The sequence below is a fragment of the Tinamus guttatus genome, unplaced genomic scaffold (genome assembly GCF_059628265.1).
Source record: "Tinamus guttatus ecotype Peru unplaced genomic scaffold, ASM5962826v1 Tinamus_guttatus_pri_ptg000749l, whole genome shotgun sequence".
Taxonomy (NCBI): domain Eukaryota; kingdom Metazoa; phylum Chordata; class Aves; order Tinamiformes; family Tinamidae; genus Tinamus; species Tinamus guttatus.
Genome location: NW_028289283.1, coordinates 44,218 through 65,013, shown reverse-complemented (window position 1 = coordinate 65,013; position 20,796 = coordinate 44,218). Strand labels below are relative to the sequence as shown.

Below are 20,796 nucleotides of genomic sequence, written 5' to 3'. Positions count from 1 at the left end.
GACTTCTTTATCATTGTTTTCGGTGCCATGAAGGGCCACAAACTTGGCTTTTTTATTTTTTATTTTTAAAGGATATGTTTCTGTGCTCTGGCTGAGATGTCACAGTCCAGAGAACAACCTGAACTTTTAAGCAGGTAAAAGTGAACCTATTTGGTAGGCTCTATTACCGAGCAAACACTGCCAGTAGAGCAATATGCCAGACATTTTTCAGTTTGTGAATCCCCACATTTAGAAAAACAGTAAGAAATCAGACTGCAGGGCGGGTGGGTACGGAGGTGCCTGGGGTTTTTCTCCCATGTTCCCACCTGTTGTCCTCTCCTCTGGGTGTGTATTTCAGTGCAGCGGTGATGACCTGCAACGGATTGGCTGGGCCTAGGCATACACAGCTCGCCCAGAGTCTGACTCCTCGCATTAGTAACTTCCATATATTATATATTAATACCCGAGATCTGTTGTCCCCCATGTCACCTTCACATGATGCTCTGTCTGTTCACGTCCACATTATAGGCTGACGAACTGGAACAGCCTCGGCCAAAATCTATGAAAATACCTTCAGAATCAGAGTCGATAGACTCCAAAATCTGATCCACTATATTCTCAGGGCTGGAAGAAGGAACTGTAATCAAGGCAGGGTCCCTGTCCAGCTCAAAAGACCTATGTGGGTCATCCATAGAGTGAAACAGTCCTTTCTGTTGCTCAGCTGTGTTGAGTTTGCTAGAACATTGCACTGAACCAGCACTGGCCCTTTCCTGGTCTCCTGAGAGCGAGTTCTTTGTGGCCGTCATGGAGCTCTTGGAACCGCTGTCCATGATAGTGGTGAGATTGGAGTATCCCTGGAGCTCCAGGCAGGAGGTCATCTCGGACACAGAGTGCCTCCGGATGCCCGTGCCGTTGGCAGCTATGGCCTCGGTCTCGTACTCAGCTACCGGTGTCAAGAGCGGGTTGTTGTAGCTTTTCGATCTCACCACGGGGTTCTTGGCAAGGATGTCACCCGACTTGGAGCGCCTGAAGTACCGCTTCTCTGGGAACAGACAAAGGCTCAGATTAGTATCTACTACACGTGCCACTTTTATGGTATCACAAACTATAGGTGTTTAAAAAGAAGAGTCAATGGCCTAATGACCGCAAGTCTTTCTTAAATGACGGAAATTTTTAAAAATACCTCTGCCTGGCTTTAACTACCCACGGGACTCAGTTTTTCTAGACTCCTTTACTGAATTAAAGGCTATTTAAAAAAAATAACATCTAAGATTCTGTTATATGAGTTCAGCAGCTGCAGTGAAAAATTCTGTAGGTCACTTGAGTTGCAAATACTTTCATTAAGAAACAACAGAATGGGAAATCTGCCCTTAATTATTTTTGCTTGTAAAGGTTATCACTAATTTCTAGTAGTTGAGAGGTGTCTGAAAGCTAACTTTGCACTAGGTCTGAAGGAATCAAGCTATATTTCACTTTACCCCTATTTGTGCTTTCAAAACCTCATTTCTTTCCATTAAACCAAAACTGTTTTGAAGAGAGTGTCCTACCAATCCCTACACAAAAGCAAGGAACCAACCACTCACCTCCGGAAAATCAGGCCCCTTCAAATCTGGGGCACAAAGAGTGAGGCAGGCAGTTCTTACTGATCACTTTTGAGAAGCTTAAATTCAAAGCACTGCTCAGAGGCCACGCAAGCAAACGCACCATGATCATTCTGCGGCGTGAGCTGGGTTGCAGTGTCCCCAGCGACAGTTTTGGGCAACAAACCTGCACTCATTCCCACAGAAATGTTATTAATGCTGCTTTTGGCCAAGCGAGTTCTTTCCAAACACTGAGCAGTAGATGGCAGCACTTCAGCATGGAGATCCTCTGAGAGTACTTGGGACTGCAGTGTTCTCATGGAGCTCCATCAGAATGAGAATCTTTCTAACTGGTGGAGAGATTTCGTTGCTAAGACTCACTTGTATTGGAAAAAGACAATGATCTTGTTGGTGTGACTAATCTCCCTTTTGAGGCTTTCTCCTTGCTGCTGTCACTTTGCCGTCTCCACGAAGGGACATGGCTGGGGAAGGGAACTGAGAGACAGTCTGGAAGGTGACCACAGCCACTGGATGTAAACTGTCCGCTTTAAATTATGATACAGATATCGGTATCTCCTCCAGCCCATACAGTTTCCTTTAGAAATGCCCTTCTCTTCTAAAGTTATACAGACCTGTTTACCTCGGCAGAAATGACAGTTATATGCTGCACTTAACACTGCCTTTTGCAGATGTTTTTCCTCAACACTAAAAATTGAGGGAGCCAGTTCACTTCCAGACCTTGTCCTTGTTGATCTGGCATTCAGAGAAGTTTTCTTGGTGCAACTCTGCTAGACTTGCTTTCGCTTTTTGGTCACGTCAAGGTCGGGCTGGAAGAGAAGGCCAGGTGTGCTAGCCAGATGGAGAATAAAAGGGGGCAGCAGTCCCACAAAAAATATTGCTTTAAATCCTACTACCAAATAGCGGGACAGAACTCGATGTGTTAATTTAAAAGTACAGGGACTTTTGTGCTCAAATCCCTCGGATCCAACCAACCTCATCTTCTGCAATTGCAAGGAACATTTATTCTCTATAGTGAAACCTATTTCACTGGAATTTTATTAGACTTTAAGTACTTTTTTTTTTTTTGGTCCTCACATACAAAAGCTTGTACTCAGAAAACATCAACTTGGGAATATATTTAAAGGCCTGCGGTCCTTTAATGGCAAGTGACAAATACAAAGTAGTAATTTTGAGCCACTTTCCATAAATAACTGGCCTGGATTTATTCATGTAAAACTGATTTGTTTCTTAAATGCCTATTGCATCGCAACCATTTTTCCCATTGAGCTTCAGGGGAAAATCAACTACCTTATTGACCATTCCTGACAAGCAAACAGATTAAATTGACCGCATAGAAAACGCACAATTTAACCCATTTGCTCCTCTGCTTTCTCATTCAAGCAGGCTATTGCTGCATTTACATATAAATCTTTGAGTGCAATTTACCATATTTCCCTTTTGATTTGCACTGCTAGTATTTCCCTTGCACTTTCACCAGATCGAATTAATAAACGGGCTTTTCAAAAGACCCTCATCCTAAGGCCTAATCTTGCCTTCACAGGAGTCACTGAACACTTCGGTGCTCAGGACATCACAGACAATAAACTGGAAGGGACTCATCAAGGTCACCTCGTCAGCCCTCCACCACAAGGCAGGACCACGTGTACCCACTCTGCTCCTTATGGGTGCTTATGGGACATGTATATAGGTCCTCTAGTAATGGATATTATTCCTCCAGGCTCCAAAACCAGTTTATTCCAGCGCCCAACTGAGGTGACACCAGGAAGTTTCCCTTCCATGGCATCCAAACTTGCCTTGCTATGTGGGATCCGTTCTGTTTTGCTTCTCTGCAGCTGCACAGAGATTTCCTTTTTACCTTCCCATCTGCAAAAAGCTTTTGCGTGTCTGCAGGCTTAGCACTTACTCTTCTCGGGGCAAAATTCTCTTTCTGGCTTTAAACCACTTTGCACTGTCTTTGTGCACTGGGGAACAGACACTACTCACTGCTCTAGAAATTTGGTCAACCTTCTTAATCGAAGGTACAGTGGAAAACTGAGATACACCTCAGATTCATGGATTTAAAGTAATAAGAACTGCTACCATGATGTGCTTTCCTCCTGCTCAGCCTCCTTTGGGCCTGGCCACACTGTATCAGCACAGGTGGTCTTCTCTTGGGAGGACTGTGTGTGGGGTAGCCTTTCGGGGAAGCGCTCTGTGCTCTGTCAGATAAAGCCACGATTATTCTTACCCAAAATACAAGAAGCGTGTGTGAAGGGTCCATCACTGGAATACAGACCGTATGTGCCCAGGTAAGGAGAAACAACTTTCTGGATCAGGGATTCCAGTTTCAAATAATCCTCAGTCACACCTTTCGACTCGTGAACCCCCTGAAAGACAGAAAATACCCCAGGTGAATCCTGTCTCCTCGAGCCACACGTTTTCTTTGCTCATGGGCGTGCAGCGACAGCAAATCTCTTCATTACAGCTGATTCCTCCTCCTGTAAAGCCAAGGGATGTGAGTCCAGCTGGAGAGATCCCCACGCAGGAACTCCATAAATGCTCAGAAAGGGACAGTATCTACTTCCAGGGGTTTAAAAAGCTGCATCCATGGGCAATGCAGGATTAACTCTGTGAAGATCAATTAAAAATCTCACTGGGCTTTTTGGCTATCATAAACCCGCACGGACTACATGAAGGAAAGATGGAGCAGCCCCGGCTGCTGCACCAGAGGCTGGTACCACAAGGTGACACTGCCATCAAAGCAATGCCACCAGGATTAAGGAAAAGATAAATGCAGGACTCTAAAATACCTCTTCCAAGATATTTTCAACAAAATATACTTCTGTTGAAATATGAATTTGTAAGTATAAATATATATTTACACTGAAGGGCTTTCACACCTCCTTGGCACTTGTTATCCAGGCAAAAATCACATTAAAACCACTCATGGTAAGATTCACCCATAGCAAAAGCTTTTGCCATCAGCACTTAACTATCCCATTCCATCCAGGAGCAGACTTAAAAGTCTGGGCACTTGCCAGGTAGCTGCTGTGAGCTGGAGTCTCTCTTCACTTACTGGTGCCTGGTCAGAGTCCTTTCGACTCACATGAAGGATTTCCCTTGTTCCCCAAAGCACATGCACATTTCAGTGTGGCTCTGCACAGCTGTAGGATATATATTTTGACATATCTTTTTGTAAAGTTAAGACTATAAATGTCAAACTCGGTGGGAATCCAGCAGAATTACAGATTTAAGAGTGTTAAAAGCCCAATCAACACATTGCTATCAAAGAAGCAAGGCAGAACTATGTGGATCACATGAGTAAAACTGCAACACATGCTTCATTATGTGAAAGGATCCTGATGTCCAAATGCATCTGCTGCTTGGTATGCTTCCCTAAAAAGTGTCTACAAAAAAATAATATTGGCCTGAGTATTTGAGTATATGAGTTTCTGAGCGACGTGTTTTGCCTCTGGGCCGCGGTGCTTGGCTGACTGACACGGCTGGCCACATTTATGCTCCTCCACTTAATAGCAGTTTGTGCATGAAAAGTAATAAATAATGGCTAGCCAAGCAGAAACAGAAGCTTCATGAGTGGGTTTTAAATAATGAATAACAATCTTTGGAAATGTGCTAAGTCCTGTCAGGCTTCACAAATACAAACCGGAAAGCAAGGGCTTATGCTGAAAGCTTGCAAGCACCATGGTAGCTGCAGAATGATCCCATGCTATTCAATGAATTAAAAACAGATAAAAATAACCTAGAAATAACTCAGGAGGCTTGGCGAAGGTGTGCCTATTATTTTAAACTAATTTCTGGCAAGTTAACGATCATATCAAATTCAGAACCAGTAACGAAGACCGACATCTCAGGCCATCAGTTGCCTCCGCACCCAGCTTCCTAGATATGATATACAGAGCTAGTGGCAAAGGTGTTCAGTACTGCTCATGGCCAGAATATGGGCTAAGGCTCTATTTCTTTTTCTGATGTTTAAGCATCTTAGCTGCTCCCCTTCAAGCCACAAAATACCATTTTTACAGTGTAAAACCTCCTCCTGTGACCCAGACAGCCTTCATTCGGATCCCTCCGTCCAGCAGTCATTCACGGGAGGCTTTCAAAACACACTGAAAAGCCAGAAAACTCCCGGCTTCCACCAGAGCGGCGACGGCTTCTTTTCCGCTCCTCGTCTTGGCATCCACCTGCAGGATCCTTCCTGCATTAACCACCGTGCACTAAAAGCACTAAAGCGGTGCATGGGGCAGCCCACCTTGAACAGTGCCCTACAACAAGCTGCAGGGCCCAAAGTGCATGTGTAACATGGAGCCGCTTCTGCATTTCTCTCTGCTGTGTTATTCGGAGACAAACCTTTCCCTCCAGAAGAAGGGAAAGCCTTAAAAGCTGATATGGGTCAAGGAGGGCAAGGAGTTTTGGTGGGAAGGGTATGTGTATCTATATATACCCATAATAAATATGTATTTTTAAATGCATCCTTTCCCAAATATTTAAGTAATTATGCTTAAACGTTAGATGAAAGCCAATTTGTGATTTTTATCCACATCATAGTGGTTTCTGAGAAACTAATGGCAGCATTTAGAATTCACCAATATAAAAAGGTTTATTTATCTTGCTATTTTGGCAGCTCTTGGTTCTTGTACTTACTGCTTGATATCTTATTTGTTTGGTATGTCAAAATATAGCAGTAAAGCAAAAGTCAGATGGAGCAGGCTAGCTGCTTAGCTTACAGGAAGCCATGTCATCATCTGGAGAAAAAGAATGAAAACTTGGAGCACTAGCAGTAAAACAGAGGCTATACCCTTATCTTTAGCACAAAATATGCTCTGCAGACATGCAAAAACTCACTCTAAAATATTACCGTGACCATCTATGAACCCAATTTCATTTTAGCAGGAGTTTCCTGTTTCCTTCAGTGTGTTAAATATCTCTATTAAATGCCTTTCATAGGCTGTCTCTGACCCATTCATCTCTCAACTGAAGGCCAAAGTAGTTCAATATCGAACAGCAGCAAGAGCCTAAGCACTTCTGGAGGAGAGTAACTTCAGATCAAGTCCTGATTTTTGTTTGAAATGCAGCAGTCACCTCACGATATTTGGAAGGTTAATAATGTAACATATCTGGCGACAGGAGTCTGCCATATCCCCATCATCCTTCAAGACACTGATAGTGACAATTTGAGTCCTGAAGCTGTCACATCCTTGCAAATGGAAAGGGTCTGTACTCAGCATCAAGAAAAGAGATAAATATTTCAGAATATAACACAGCACCCAGGCTGCTTACTTCATCACTTCCGATTAAATCATTTGGAAAAAGAGAACTGCATGTCGCAGTTTGAAAGTGTTAAAAGGATCCAATGCACCACTACTTTTGACATACAGACCCATAAACCTTCCCAAAAGGGTCATATGCACTGAAGATTGCATGTTACTGAGTGAGGTGTTACTGTCCTCTCCACTGGAAGGTAACTGCATAATCCCTACCACTACACTGGGAGCAAAACTCACGAGTCAGAGCGTCCCAGGCAGCCCGGGTGCACTGACCTGCATCTACCCTGGCCGGGTGTTTAAATGACACAAGGACTTTATGTGAAATCAAAAGGGAAAGGATGGGTGATAGTTCTTCTTTTGGCCCTGCACATCCAGAAGAATAGCAAGGGATTTAGTGAACCATGGAAGCCCACAGGCTCCTTTTAAAATTTACAGCAATTCTCTGTGCTCCTAAAATGGATGCTGAAGAATCCCTCCCAAATGTAGCCTTCAAACCTGCCTCAGATTAATGTTTACAGATGTAACTTTCTGCATGGCTCACATGCTCTGCCCTTACTGGGGGGGCATTTAGTCAGACATTGCTGCATCTTTATTCATCACAATAATTGAAATCCTTTCCTTTTTGCTTACACGCATACTTAAAATATAACCTGACAGCAGGAGCACTTCCAGAATGAAAGCACTATAGAAATACGTAAGTCCTCAGCAAACATCCCAATGACTATAGAGCTACTGTGTCATTTTCAGCCCATCAGGGAGGTGTTCAGGCTGTCTCAGAAATTAATCATCCACTTTCCACCTCGTGTTGGCCACTTAGCTTCCTCAGGCTCCTGTAACAAAACCCAGAGATGAAGCAATCTGAAAAAAAAAAGAAAGAAAGAAAAGAAAGAAAAGAAGGAAAAGAAGGAAAAGAAAGAAAGAAAAGAAAGAAAAGAAGGAAAAGAAGGAAAAGAAAGAAAGAAAGAAAGAAAGAAAGAAAGAAAGAAAGAAAGAAAGAAAGAAAGAAAGAAAGAAAGAAAGAAAGAAAGAAAGAAAGAAAGAAAGAAAGAAAGAAAGAAAGAAAGAAAGAAAGAAAGAAAGAAAGAAAGAAAGAAAGAAAGAGAGACAGAAAGAAAGACACAGCCCTGGCGAGCTGCTTAGGCTGCTGCTAGTCTGGTATGTCTCTAATATGTCTCTAATATTAGAGAGCCAGACTGAAACAGGACCCAGAGGTCTGGGCTTCCCGTGTTCCCGTAAGCAGATGCAGAACATCTTGTGGGAAAGGCCTGGCTAGTGAAAGCTGCGATGGTTCAGAAAGGGGGGAGGTTCTGTGCCGTGCGCTGCTTATGCCTCTCACTTCTCACCCCATAAGTGGATGCAAAGCAGGCACAAGGGAAAGAAAGGCTTCCCCTAGCTTCACTAAAATCTTGGGAGGTTGGTGGTTTACTTTGGGGGAAGTATGACTTACCCTACAATTCTTGCAATGCATCACCCTCTTGATGGCAGAAAAGAGAATCCAGCATATAAATCACAATTTCTGGAGAGAAAAAGGTTAGAGCTAAAGCTGTCCTGTCCCCTGAGAATCAGGCATATCTGAAGAGGATGTCTCACTCGGGCCAAGCTGCTGGAAATAAACTCAGCTGCTGGCTGTTCTTTTTGCTACCTGCTTCTCTTGGGTGCTTCAAGCTATTCCACTGCAGGGTCTCAGCTGGATCTCCACATAGACATAGCTCTTGTATATCTGATTTCTTTTCTTTTAACTCTTCACCTCCCTCCACTTCTCGCCCTTGCCATCTGCTCTGCCCCAGTACCCCACATCAGTCTTGGGCTCCCGGAGTCTCTTTTAGGCCGTATGCAAACCCCAGGCCATCCTCTGAGCTCTTCTGCTGAGCCTCCCCACATTCATCTTTACTGAAGGCTGCTTCACTTATGGACAACTCGAAGTTGCCCCAGGCAGCTCATTTGTGTCTGAAATACTTACTCCTCACTCATTTTTTGTGTGTGAAAAAAAGCATAAACCACTATTAAATACCAAACTACTGCTGAGTGCTGAACAATAACTTCATGTTTTTTCTCACTATTTATGAAAAGGTCGCAGGTCCTTTAAAGTTTTCAATTCTGACTTGTAACATCCACCACTAGTAAGATCCAGAGAAGGTCATCTCAGTCAGATGCCTTTCACTTCCCTCTTTACTGAGAGAATAATAAAAGCTAACCACATAATAAACTGTACTTGCACCTCTAAAAAAGGAGCCTGGGTCTGCTGGGCCTCCATTCCTGCCTCCCAGCGAAGACCTGGAGCTACAGCCTGCTGACATGGTCCTGCCCAGGTGCTGCATGAAAGGAAAGTCACTGAAGGAAGTGTTTACGGCTGAGACACGTCCTGGGCTTGAGAGCTGCCCTGTATTAACCACACTGGAAAACAGCTGAGAAATGTTACTTTTTTTTTTTTTTTTTTTTTGCTTAAAGGCAGCAGATTCCTCAGAGGAAGGACAAATGCTTTAAGAAATGCATTGCTTTCCTTAACTGGTGGCAGAGCATGGCACAGTATGACAGAGACACACACTCAGTGCTGCTACTCTGGCCAATACTGGATATTAATAGTTGCTCAACTACCCACAGGAAAACCTGAAATTAAAAGTCACAAGACACACCACAAGGCAGACAGCCAATGGATCTACAGTGAAAAGGCATGTCATTTGGACACCACTGCTGGCAAGGACTCGGTAGGGGTGTGCAGATGCTGCGCGCAGGCTGGTGACCACAGGAACAGCAAGGTCTGCCTCGCAGTCCAGCCCAGGAGAGCCTTGCTCGCAGGAGACAGGCTGCACGGTGCCCTCGCGGGCCAGGATTAACCAGTACCTCGCACTGAGTCATGTCCCGCCTTGCAAAACCTGAGCAGCACAGCAGCACTCGCCATGTGGTGCAGGCATGGAATTAGCAGGAGCAAGAAGCAGAGACCAACGGGTCACTGGTTCTCCCTGTTGGTGGCAGCTGCCTGTGGAGCAAAGGCTCCCCAGTAAAGGACAGGCTGCATTTTGCATTGGAATCTGCATCCCTCCTATGCACACATTTAATATCCTGCAGCTTTTCCACCTTGGATGTGTTACAGCATCATTCAATTGCTAGTGATCACTGCAATACAACAAAGCTCCAACACAAAATCAGGATGCCCTGAGCGCATGAACACGTTGGGCCCCCTCGCTGGCATTTGCCCACTGGGGAATCCAACCTGCAAAGCCTATAGAGAAGCTATAATATAGTATTATACAACTGGAGCTTTCTCCACTGAATTTTGGGGCAGCATCTGGCCTTTGTTTATGCACGGGGTCATCGGATTGAGAACTGATTCTTCTCAGCTTTTGCAATCATCACAGCAAGGAAAATACAGCACATAAAATCAGTCACAGAGCATAAGGCCAAAAGTTCACAAAATTCAACATTTTGTCACTAATGCTGATAAGTAGGGGAAGTGCATGGAAAATAAAAAAGAAGAAATAGGGCATACACAGTGTGGGATTTCTTCTAAAATACTGTGCCTGCTTCTGACAACAGCAGCGCAAAAACTTGCTGCATGAGAGTCTGCAATAGCCCTTAAGCACAAACAATCTGTGCTAGAAATGATTTAACCGCAGGGATGGAGATGGTCAGTAACTGACAGCATTACCAGTTTCCAGAATTAATTTAACCACAAAGATGGAGGGGGAGAAAATCAACCAGATTACTAGTTTCTAGAGATAAAAAGAACAGCTTAGCTCCTGAATCCCCGTGAACAGGAAAGAGGATGGATTTAAGGACTTTCCTTCTGCACTTGCATCTTTGCTACTTAAGAGTTGATGCTGACCTCGCTCATCCTACGGAGGAGGATGGGGCTGCTGGCACTAATTCTGCAGCCTCTCTCCGAAGGCACCGGGCTTCAGGGAGATGGCAGTGACTCTTAGGATGCGGGAAGAAGCTGGAAGGAAAGAGTTTCTCCTGAGAAAAAAGCACAGCCCAGTGGAGGATAGTGATCCATGAGGGCCCATGCTCAGCAAGCCTCTAAGACTGTGCCCTCGTCTGTTTGCAGCCAGACATGCAGCGTAGTTGGCAGCGGGGTGATGGGTTTATGCTTGGACTCAATTATCCTGAAGGCCTTTTCCAACCATAATGATTCTGTGATTCTTTATCTGGTACACAGAGCAAATGTGCAAAACAGCACTTACGGGGCAGGTAATTACTGTAGATGGGAATAACCCCAGTTGTGTTAATGAAGATACCCACCTGCTGAAGCCTATTTCCATACGGGCTACATGTCCATTTTTTGCATGTGTTAAAGGCTTCTGCAGCCAGATGTTTCATGGCTATATCCCTATGAGCCCCTGGCAGTGTTGCCTCCCATCACCTTAGCCTAAACCCAGCACGTTGGCAAAGCCTAGCATTTATGAAGGGTTAAACCATGCCTGGTCCCATCTCTAGCCATCTCCTTTCCCACAGCACCAGCACTCACGGGAGGGAGAGGTGGGGAGTTTGTATGGCAGCACTGACGGAAGTCAGCACTTCGCATCCCTGCGACTGCCGCAGAAATAAAGATATTGTCACAGCTGCTTTAATCTTCAGCAAGTGCCAAGTCATGTCAGTGTCAGCAGGAGAAGCAGCTCTGTCTCCCTCTTCTTTTCACTGGTGACACTGAGATGGAGACAAAAGATAAAGAAGACAAAACACCCAGTCCCAGCTTGCATTAGTTTGGTGAGAGTTTTTCAGAATGGCTTGGCTGCAGAAAGAGAGCAAGAGGGTTTTTCTCCTGGGACAGGATTAAACACTAGGGAAAGAAAAGCCTTCCTCTTACCTGCAGAAATTCAATATGTGATTTTTCTTTAAGCTATTATTATAAGCTATATATACAGGATTGCAAAAGACAAGGCAGAAGACAAAGATGGAAGATAAGGAAAAGATATGAAATGATTGAAAATATATGATTTGGCAATTTGAATATGCTGGTTGGGCTCCTGCAGAAGCTCAATAGCTGGACAGCTGATAAAGACCCAGTGTGGGGTCTTTCACAACCAAGAAATTCACCTTTTAGGGCTTTAATAAACATTCATTCTTCAGCATCCTCCTTGCTGCTTCATCTTCTATGAGGAACTGAGCCAACTGGGGCAGATCAACATGCAGTGGGAATCCGTGCAGCAGGAATGGACACTCTGAGCTGCCTCTGTTGAAGGCAAGGTCCCACTACTGACATGGAAACAATGGGATCCTGGGGTGCATTAAGAAGAGCATCTCCAGCAGGTCGAGGGAGGTGATCCTGCCCCTCTACTCAGCCTGGGTGAGGCCACATCTGGAGCACTGTGTCCAGTTCTGGGCTCCACAGTATAAGAGGGATGTGGAGCAGCTGGAGAGAGTCCAGCGCAGGGCTTCAAGTATGATCAGGGGCCTGGAACATCTGCCCTGTGAGGAGAGGCTGAGGGAGCTGGGCCTGTTCAGCCTGGAGAAGAGAAGGCTGAGAGGGGATCTAATCAGTGTCTATAAGTACCTCAAGGGAGGCAGGGAGGAGGATGGTGCTGGCCTCTTTTCAGTGGTGGCCACTGACAGAACTAGAGGTAATGGCCACAAACTGAAACACCAAAAGTTCCACAGGAATTTTTTCTTTTTTAAGGATTTTTTTTTTTAATGGAGAGGGTGACAGAGCCCTGGAACAGACTGCCCAGAGAGGTTGTGGAGTCTCCTTCTCTGGAGATCTTCAAAACCCGCTTGGATGCAGTCCTGTTCCACGTGCTCTAGGTGAGCGTGTGTAGGGGGGTTGCACTAGATGACCTCTAGAGGTCCCTTCCAACCTTAAGCATTCTATGATTCTATGATTCTTCCAAGCTGACCCATCCTTAACGTAATTTAGATATCAACACGGATGCCTCTGCAGAGCAAAACTTCTACTTGTTTTCACTTTAAATGTGAAGAACACTGTTAAATATACAACCATTCTCGAGAACTTTTGAGACAAAACTATCCGCCTAATTCCTCCTCTAGGTTTAACAGAGCTGCATGAGCTTTATACTGCCTAAACATGTGACCTCGTGTGATTCAGACAGGTCAAAAATGGAAATACCTCACTGTTTCTTCAAAGGCTTCCTTCTCTTCAGCTGAACAATAAAATCATGATAAGGGCTCATGAATGATACAGGAAGAATGAGGCATTTATCTTTTCCCTGGAGTTCAACAGGCCACCCACAGTAAGGACACAAAGATCATGTTACCCTTAGCCTCTAAAAGACACTTGGGTGACTAAAACCATCAATGTATTTATTTGCCATAAAATCACACTCACTAGCAGATAATGACTTAAATAAGGAACGTAATCTGCATCCTGCCCAGTCGCATGATTAACTATTTGCCTTTTAATTGCTGGTAATTATCGGGTAGGGGCAAGTTAATGAATTTCACGGTAAGTGTTGCATATCACTGTGCCATATAGTTGTTGTTCCTGCAGCTACAAGAGAGCGAAGGGTAAGGACATGAAATTGCCAGCAAGTGCCCATTAACCTCATCCATCCAACGTGGAAGAAACGATGACTCCTGAGAGATGCACTCAAGTCCCTTCTCCTTGCAACTGTCTCAGAGAACAGGCAACTACGGAGGAGGCAAGGAGGAACAAGGACCAATTCCTCTAGGTGCTCAGAATTCTCATTGGTGCCATGCAGCAGGGGTGGCTTCTCCCTTTGTGCTCATCCGTGTGGCCTCCAAGCCACATCCCACACCAGTTTAGCTGGGGAAAAGAAGATGCTGAAGTGGGGATAGCAGCAGCAGAATGGGACCGGAGGAGCTTGGAGACTGGGCTAGGTGCATCTTGTTCATCTTTTACCACTCTTTTGCTTCTCAGTGCCTCTTCTGGGGAAAAGTCATAGAATAGGAAATTTTATGTAATTCTTCATAATCAAGCTGCTGGCTTAAATGGAAACATCTTCCTCTAGTAATGTTCTACAGCACAGTTAGGAGAAAGAAACCCAAATCCAAAAACCCAGGATTTACATCATTTTTGATGAAAACAAACAGCTGTCAGAGTCACTTCTAAGTCCTTTCTACAGAAAATCATCCACAGTCTGGGGACACCTCTCATGGCCAGAGAGAGCTGGAGGAGCCTTGGTCAGTGCTGGCACCAGGGTGGTGCTGGGCCTGGACCCGGCTTGGGGACATTACCCAAGGCAGGAGAGGGGACACTGAGACCAGAGAGAGCTGCCCGTGAGGACTGGCTTCCTGCCACCCTCCGCGGGACCGCTGAGCTTGCAGCTACCCCAGGGTTTCTGCTTGCTGGCCAGAGGGAGAGCAAAATGGGCAGATGGAGGAGATCTCCTTTCAAAGAAGGATGGGAGAAGGTGAAGGTGCCTCTGGCATCTCCTGGTGGGAACTGCTCTGCCTGCCCTGTGCCCTGCTGGGAAGGTTGGGTTTGTCAGGCTAGGGACACCCAGGGAAAAGCAGTAATATTCACTCTGTCAAGACCAGAAAGCCGATTAGATAAATTGTGCTTAGGCCTCTGATTCAGAATTAGAGTTAATTTAAACTTACTTCTCTTCTTAGTCCTTTAATTCTTAAGATGAGTGTCCATATAGGGCTTTAATGAGGCTTAATTAATCTTCTTTGAAAGGTAGCTTGGATTAAATTTCTTGTGTTCCCTCAGTAGAGCATCCGCATATTAAAGCACTCTGCCCCAAAGGATCTGTGCGCCATGGGAATACTTCCTCTTCAGAGGTTTTCAAGGGTCCAATTTTCTATACTATCTTTTATGCCAGTTTTAGTTTACAGACCAAAATGCATCCACAAAGGACATCTGTGCAGCCTAATGCAATTAGTTAGAAACCTTCTCCCTCTTTCCTGGTGTAATTGTAAGCTCTGTAGAGACACTGTAATTCACACTAAGACTAGCTTGATTGATTTAGCTCTTTTTTATTTCCACCAGTGATTTAGCTCTTTTTTATTTCCGCCAGTTAAGGATCTCTCCCACCTATAAACTTGCACAGGTTTTAATAGCCCAGGTTTGCCAACGGAAGCAAATTTCAGGGTGGAGGGCATATGTTTTTGTAAGGACAATTTGGTTGAGTCCAGGTTGTACATGCACCTACCTGACTTCATCTGGAACAACTCTCGGGCTGCAGTGATGAGCAGGGTCTGCACCCTGGGTGCGTTTGAGTTACTGCCAAAAAGGCCCCTGGCAGGTTGCCTACCAGCAGCCCTGCTTGCTGCCCCTATCGCTGCACCTCCAGAAAACAAGAGTTGTGGCCAACCCTGAAATAAGAACACGTGGACCAGAGCTAGGAGCATTAGGGGTAAAAAAACAAAACGCTTCTGAAGTGGTTTCCCCCCTTGGCTGTAACCTACTTGCGAACAGGATGGACCACGTGTGGAAGGGGCCACCCACGGCCTGAGTCGCATCCGCGCCGCTCATGCCAGCGCGCGCTCCCCATGCGCGGCGCGAGCACCGCTCCAGGTCTGCTCGAGCCGTCTGCCAGGGCCGACCTGGCTCCACCCGGGCACGGGGAGCAGCAGCGCCGCAGGGGGTGTCAGGATCCCCCCTGCTTCCTCCCCGTGGCACGCAGGCTGCTGCCACCGTGGTGGCTTTGAGGCCTCCGGTCGGTTCTCGGCTCGTCGCAACGGCACATCCCAGCCTGCCTGAGGTCACATCCCAGGGCCCAGGTGAAGCAATCGCAGCATTTGGTCCTAATTCCATGCTGAAACGATTCTCAGCACCAGAAAACTGGCACAATGATAAAAAGCAGAGGAAGAAAAGCAAATATGAAAAGTACTCCTCGCTAGGAAAAAAAAAGGTCACATTTCTCTTCCAAGAGGCTCTTTTCCTTCAAAAAATGAATGCTCGGCCTTGTTAAGAGTCATGGCAATAAGAATTCATTCCAGGGTAATAAACTTGTGTGAATTTATGCAAGCTGCTCTTACTGATAGAGACAACCAGTAAGACAGAGTAAGATATAAGCTATTGCTTAGAAGCAAGCATCTTTTTCACACCCAGAATATTCTGAAATTAAATCTCAAAGCTCAGATTCTCAGTTTTGTGTATATCAGTACTAGCTAATAGAGCCTCACCACATGTCAGGCACCAGCCTGGCTGTAATAGACCTTACATGTCTCCTGATTTATCTATATGGGGTTAATGCACCCAGCACAGAAAAAGCATCTGTTTGAAAGGAAGGAGAAAAATATATTTTTCCATAATCCAGGGTAAACACTGGCTTTGCACAAAGTGACTTATATTTATATAGGGAGTATGATATAGCTATTTTTAGGTTTCCAATTTTGCACGTCTTATAAAACCAGGGATTAAAAATGTAAAGACAAAACGAAAAACCTGCTGAAATCTCACGCACACACCACTTGGCCCAAACCACGCGCTGGGTTCAAGGGTCTTCATAAGGCTACATCAGAAAAGCAGTCGCCCAATCTGAAGTCCTCTGGCCATAGAGAAGTGGCCTCATTTGACGTGCTTTGCAGCGCTACACGGAAAATCTGCTTTTCTGTAGCAAGAGCCCCGTGGTCTTCTGATAGCAAAAGACATTTTGTTTTTAACCATCGAGCTGTCTTTGGTTGGCTGTGCGGCTGCTGGGGTGGAAAAACAGCACTCTTTGTACTTGCTTACAGCTCTTGAAATGTGCTTTTCCGCCCCTTTAAAGTGTGAGGAGTCATGCATGCACTTAGGAACATCTAGAGATAACAGATAGGTCCCACTGGGCAATTCTCTGAATTTTTTTTTGTCTCCCTTTACAAGGAGAGACAACAGGCATGGGAGCTCAGATGAAGCTCAGAGAAGCCAAAAAGGAAACCACAGGTTTTATTTTTCTCTTCAGAGCTGGTGTTTAGTGAGGCCTCATTCCTCAGCATGACAGAGACTCTGCTGTGCTTTTCTCTGCTTCTCAAATGCCTCGGGTCACCCGGAGAGATTCTGTGAACTCCAATAATCCTGATGTCAACCCAGAGATGTAGATAAACACTCTTTTATTCTCCTGTCCCAACTTTCTCAGACCTCAAGAAAGATACCTGCAGATAAGATGTTCCCATCTCAGTGGCAAAGGGCTTCTTTCACAATATGTGATTTGGGAAATTAGTCAGATTTTGTTTACCCTCTGGTGGTAGTTTTGCTCTCTTTGGTTCACAGAACACAAGGGAGAAAATTTCTTTCTAAACTCTAATTTTATTTATTCTTCTTCCTCCTGCTTCCTAATTCCAGCCAAAGGGAAAGGTCACAGAGGAGAGACTGCTGACAGAACAGAACATACATGTGAGCTCCCGCATATATTTTGGTGCTGAAAAGAAGTTTTAGTTCTTCTTTTACCTGTCTCATTCATAACCCTGCAAGTCACACAAGCATCCCGGAGGCACCCTGAGCATCCCATACTGTCTATAAGCAACCACGTAGGACAAACATTTCAGTCAGGTGGCAACAGAAAGCTTGAGCTTTCTGGCTAACCTCCCCCTGACTTTAAGTGCAGAGAGATATTGCTCCTTCCCTCCACTCTGGGGCAGCGCTTTGCTGCTGGTAGCCCACCTGGTCACAGCCAGAGCAGGTTATATCCCTGGGGAGATACAGAAGTGGACCTACCAGCCTGGAGAAGCTGAGTGCACTAATTAACTGGAGGAATAATTTCTGATCCTTTAAGTGGAGGGTATCTTACAACACAGCTTCAGCTACACAGTTAGCTACTACAATAGCTGTGATAGCTTTGCTGCAGAAATGAAGGTTCTTCTTTCCTTTAGAGAGGGAAGATATGAGTTCTTCCTGCTCGGCTTGTTTTATCTTTGATGTCTTAAGCACAAAGAAGCAGAGGAATCTGGCTCTATGGGCAAACCCTGAGGTACTGAGGTACGTCAGGTTGGTGATCCTTCTGTCCCAGCTGTATTGCCGTATGCCATGTCCTGGGCAAGGGTCCTGCATACCTGGCAAGCACGCTTCCAGCAAGCAGTGTACAGAGGAGAGGACGAAAGATATGATGCAAAGAAGGAAAAATTGTCACCCAGACAAACTAAGTCTGGGGATCAACTTTGCTCCAGGCTCTGTTTTATTCTGAGCTCTTTAACAGGGGCTCTTTTATTCTCCTTGTGGGTCTTCTGGCACAGTGTGGCCCCTGAGCAAGCAACAGATGTGTGTAACATGCACTTGCTCTGCACTCCGACACAAGTCAATGAAATCATGCTGAAATTTTGCTGGAACCAATTTGACTACCCACGTTCAGGTAAAGTGTGCTTGGTTGGATCAGCAGCAGTTGGATCCTGAATAAAGCTCAAGGATTGTTACAGCTTCTGTTCCCTCTTTCTCCTTATAAGCCCTCTTCTCCTCCATAAGAAAAGCATCTTCTTCTGACAAACTGACAGAGATCTACCCCTACATGATGACAAGCTAACACATGATTAATACCACTTGTACTCCGCATTAGTGAGAAAGTCTACTGCTTTTTCATCCAGCCTAACAGGACAGACTGGTGCCCGTTAGTATGTGACCCTGATCTGAGGCTACAGCTGCTGCCTGGAACCAGATGACCTACATTTGAGTGATGCAACCACTGCGTGAAGCCGTGCAGGGCCAAAGCACGGCTGGCTTGGCGTCAGGATCAACACTTCCTCAAGGGTCAACACGACCAGACACACCTTCAAGTCATGGGAAGCCACTGCAATGTCCCAGAGTTTGCTATGGAAGAGATATCCACGGTGGACAGAAATAGGGATTAGACAGAGCCCACACCAAGACCTCTTCACTCAGTGCGGGAAACCCACACACCCAAGATCACCACGTGTTTCTGGACAGCTGAATTGCACTCTCAGCTCCAGCCCTATTCACACATTGACTTAATCTCAGGGAAATTCCATTATTACACCACAAATGTATATTTTTTGCCTTTGATTAGCCTTAAATTTGACAAAAAGTCTCAGCTATGAAATCCAGCTAATTGACTAACACTACTAAGCATGCAACTAGCTCATTCCCAGAACATTTTCTGCCCCTTGACTGTAATTTCCATTAGCTTTTAAGCCTCAAGCTTGGCAGAGCTATTACCAAGAAAGGACTTTCATCATCAGGTTCCCCATTATACAACTGCAGGTAACACATGCAGAAATAAACACCCAGGGCCAAGCTGCCTCTCACATTATTATTGATTTCCATCAGCAGTCTTGCAACGAGAATGGATTTGTCCTTTCACTCTAATTTGGCATCTGCCTTGTTAACGCATCCAGTTGCTGGAGAAAGCAGATTTGCCATGAAATTGTTTGCTGTAGAAACTGATCCTGGCAAGTGGCTTCATATCAGCTCCTATGAATTTCCTAAATCAGGAGACTATTTAATTCACCAGATCATATCACCTGATCATAGCTAGTACAGATTCTTTTGAAAAGAAAGTTTAAATAAGCCAAGAAACCTCCACTACCACAAAACTAAGGAGATCTGTCAGCAGCAACACTTCTGAACCCTGATTTCAAAAAAGCAAATTACCTAAGTCTCCAAGAAGGGATCAGGTCTGATAGGCCACCTTCCTGTGATTAAGGTTTTCATGATGGTGCTCTCTAATGTGGAATCTCTGGCGTCTATTAGCACAGTTTACTTCACAGCTCAATTACGTGAATTCTTTGATGTCTCATTATGCAGTTAAGCCCATACTCCATTTTCTCCCCGAGGCTCCTCTGCTCTCTCCAGACACTAATTTCCATGAAGCTCACAGGAACTTAATATCTCTGAGATAGCTGTCACTGCGCCACAATCAGCCAAGTTTCAAGAAGCATTTGGGCAGAGGGAGGTTTGGGAGAGAGAGATAAGGGGGCAAGCAGGCAGTGCCTAAGTATCTTTTCGGAGAAATCTAGCTTAAACACACCATTATACACCCCAAAACATGTGCACTGTGATAGCAAGGCTGAACTATCCTTTCTTGATCCAGCGGAGATAATCTTATTCCTTGCTCCATTTTCATCACTGGCCTTTGGATTACTCAGTCTTCTAAAACTAATCCAGATGCAGTACCACTTTGCATGATGATGATAAGCAAAGTGACTTTAAGAGTGAGAAACTATATTCTTCTACTTGCTCTGAAGCTGTTTTTTTATAATAGTAATAAAAAAATCACCATTCAGGAAACTCTCAGCTTTCCTCACTCCTTAGAATTCCACTCCAGGCTCTCTCCCTCCCTCTGCTTCATCCCCCTTCTCCTCAACACACACTCATGCTTGTCTTTCTTTAATTAAGAATATATTTTCTTAAATGTGCTTTCTGACTGCATTTCCTCTTTTTGTTTCTCCTCACTACTGTTAAACAAAGTAACATTGAAAGAAAATATCAACATCTAATCTCGTACCTTTTTATCTCAACATTTTTGATATAATTTAATCATAGTGCCTGAAAATATGGTTATGATACAACCACAAATTGCATATTCATTTTGTTGCCTACACCAGCTGTGAATCTTCGTGCCCCAAATAACTAGTGCTGCAACACCCAATATTTAATGGAAATCCTGCTGTTACCACAAGGATTGGCCTTCTAGAAAAATTCAGTATTTTGCAGCCTGCAGTTGCAAAAATATTTTTTTATTCTCAATAGATTTATTCTCAAATCCCCTTGATCTTAAGGAATGTTATCTAAGAGTCTATTTCTAGATATGATGGGGACAACATTTAATTGCACGGAAGACCTGCTGTTCTGGGGAGAAGTTTCCAAAAGGGGTTCAATATCAGAGGCTACTTTAGAAGATTTGAGCAATGCAGGAGGGAAAGACGGATAAAGAAAATCATCTGAGAAAAATAACAAATTTACCTGGAGTATTAACAGCATCTGGATAATAGAAGGTGGAACTCTGGCTCTGGAACGTGACAGCGCATCATCCAATTTAATATTGAGGGTAATGATATTCCTAAAGTGCAGAAGAGCCAGCTGTCGAACGGAGGGTTCCTTCCCCTTGGAAAGAGAGACACAACAAAAATGGATTACGAACTGTGTAAAAAAGAATGTCAAAATGCCG

At 44.7% G+C, this 20,796-nt stretch overlaps 1 protein-coding gene across 4 annotated transcripts in view; it reads right to left on the bottom strand.

Moving 5' to 3' along the window:
- Window positions 1-390: 390 nt before the first annotated feature.
- PRR5 (proline rich 5) overlaps window positions 391-20,796 on the bottom strand; it is a 62,295-nt gene continuing 41,889 nt past the window's right edge. For all 4 annotated transcript variants that reach the window (XM_088537373.1, XM_088537372.1, XM_088537374.1 and 1 more), the window contains 3 exons: window positions 20,592-20,732; window positions 3,808-3,946; window positions 391-1,021 (listed from right to left, as the gene is read on the bottom strand). In XM_088537373.1, the coding sequence (XP_088393499.1) occupies window positions 471-1,021; window positions 3,808-3,946; window positions 20,592-20,732 (831 nt within the window). In that variant the 3' untranslated portion in view covers window positions 391-470. The remainder of the gene's footprint in view (window positions 1,022-3,807; window positions 3,947-20,591; window positions 20,733-20,796) is intronic.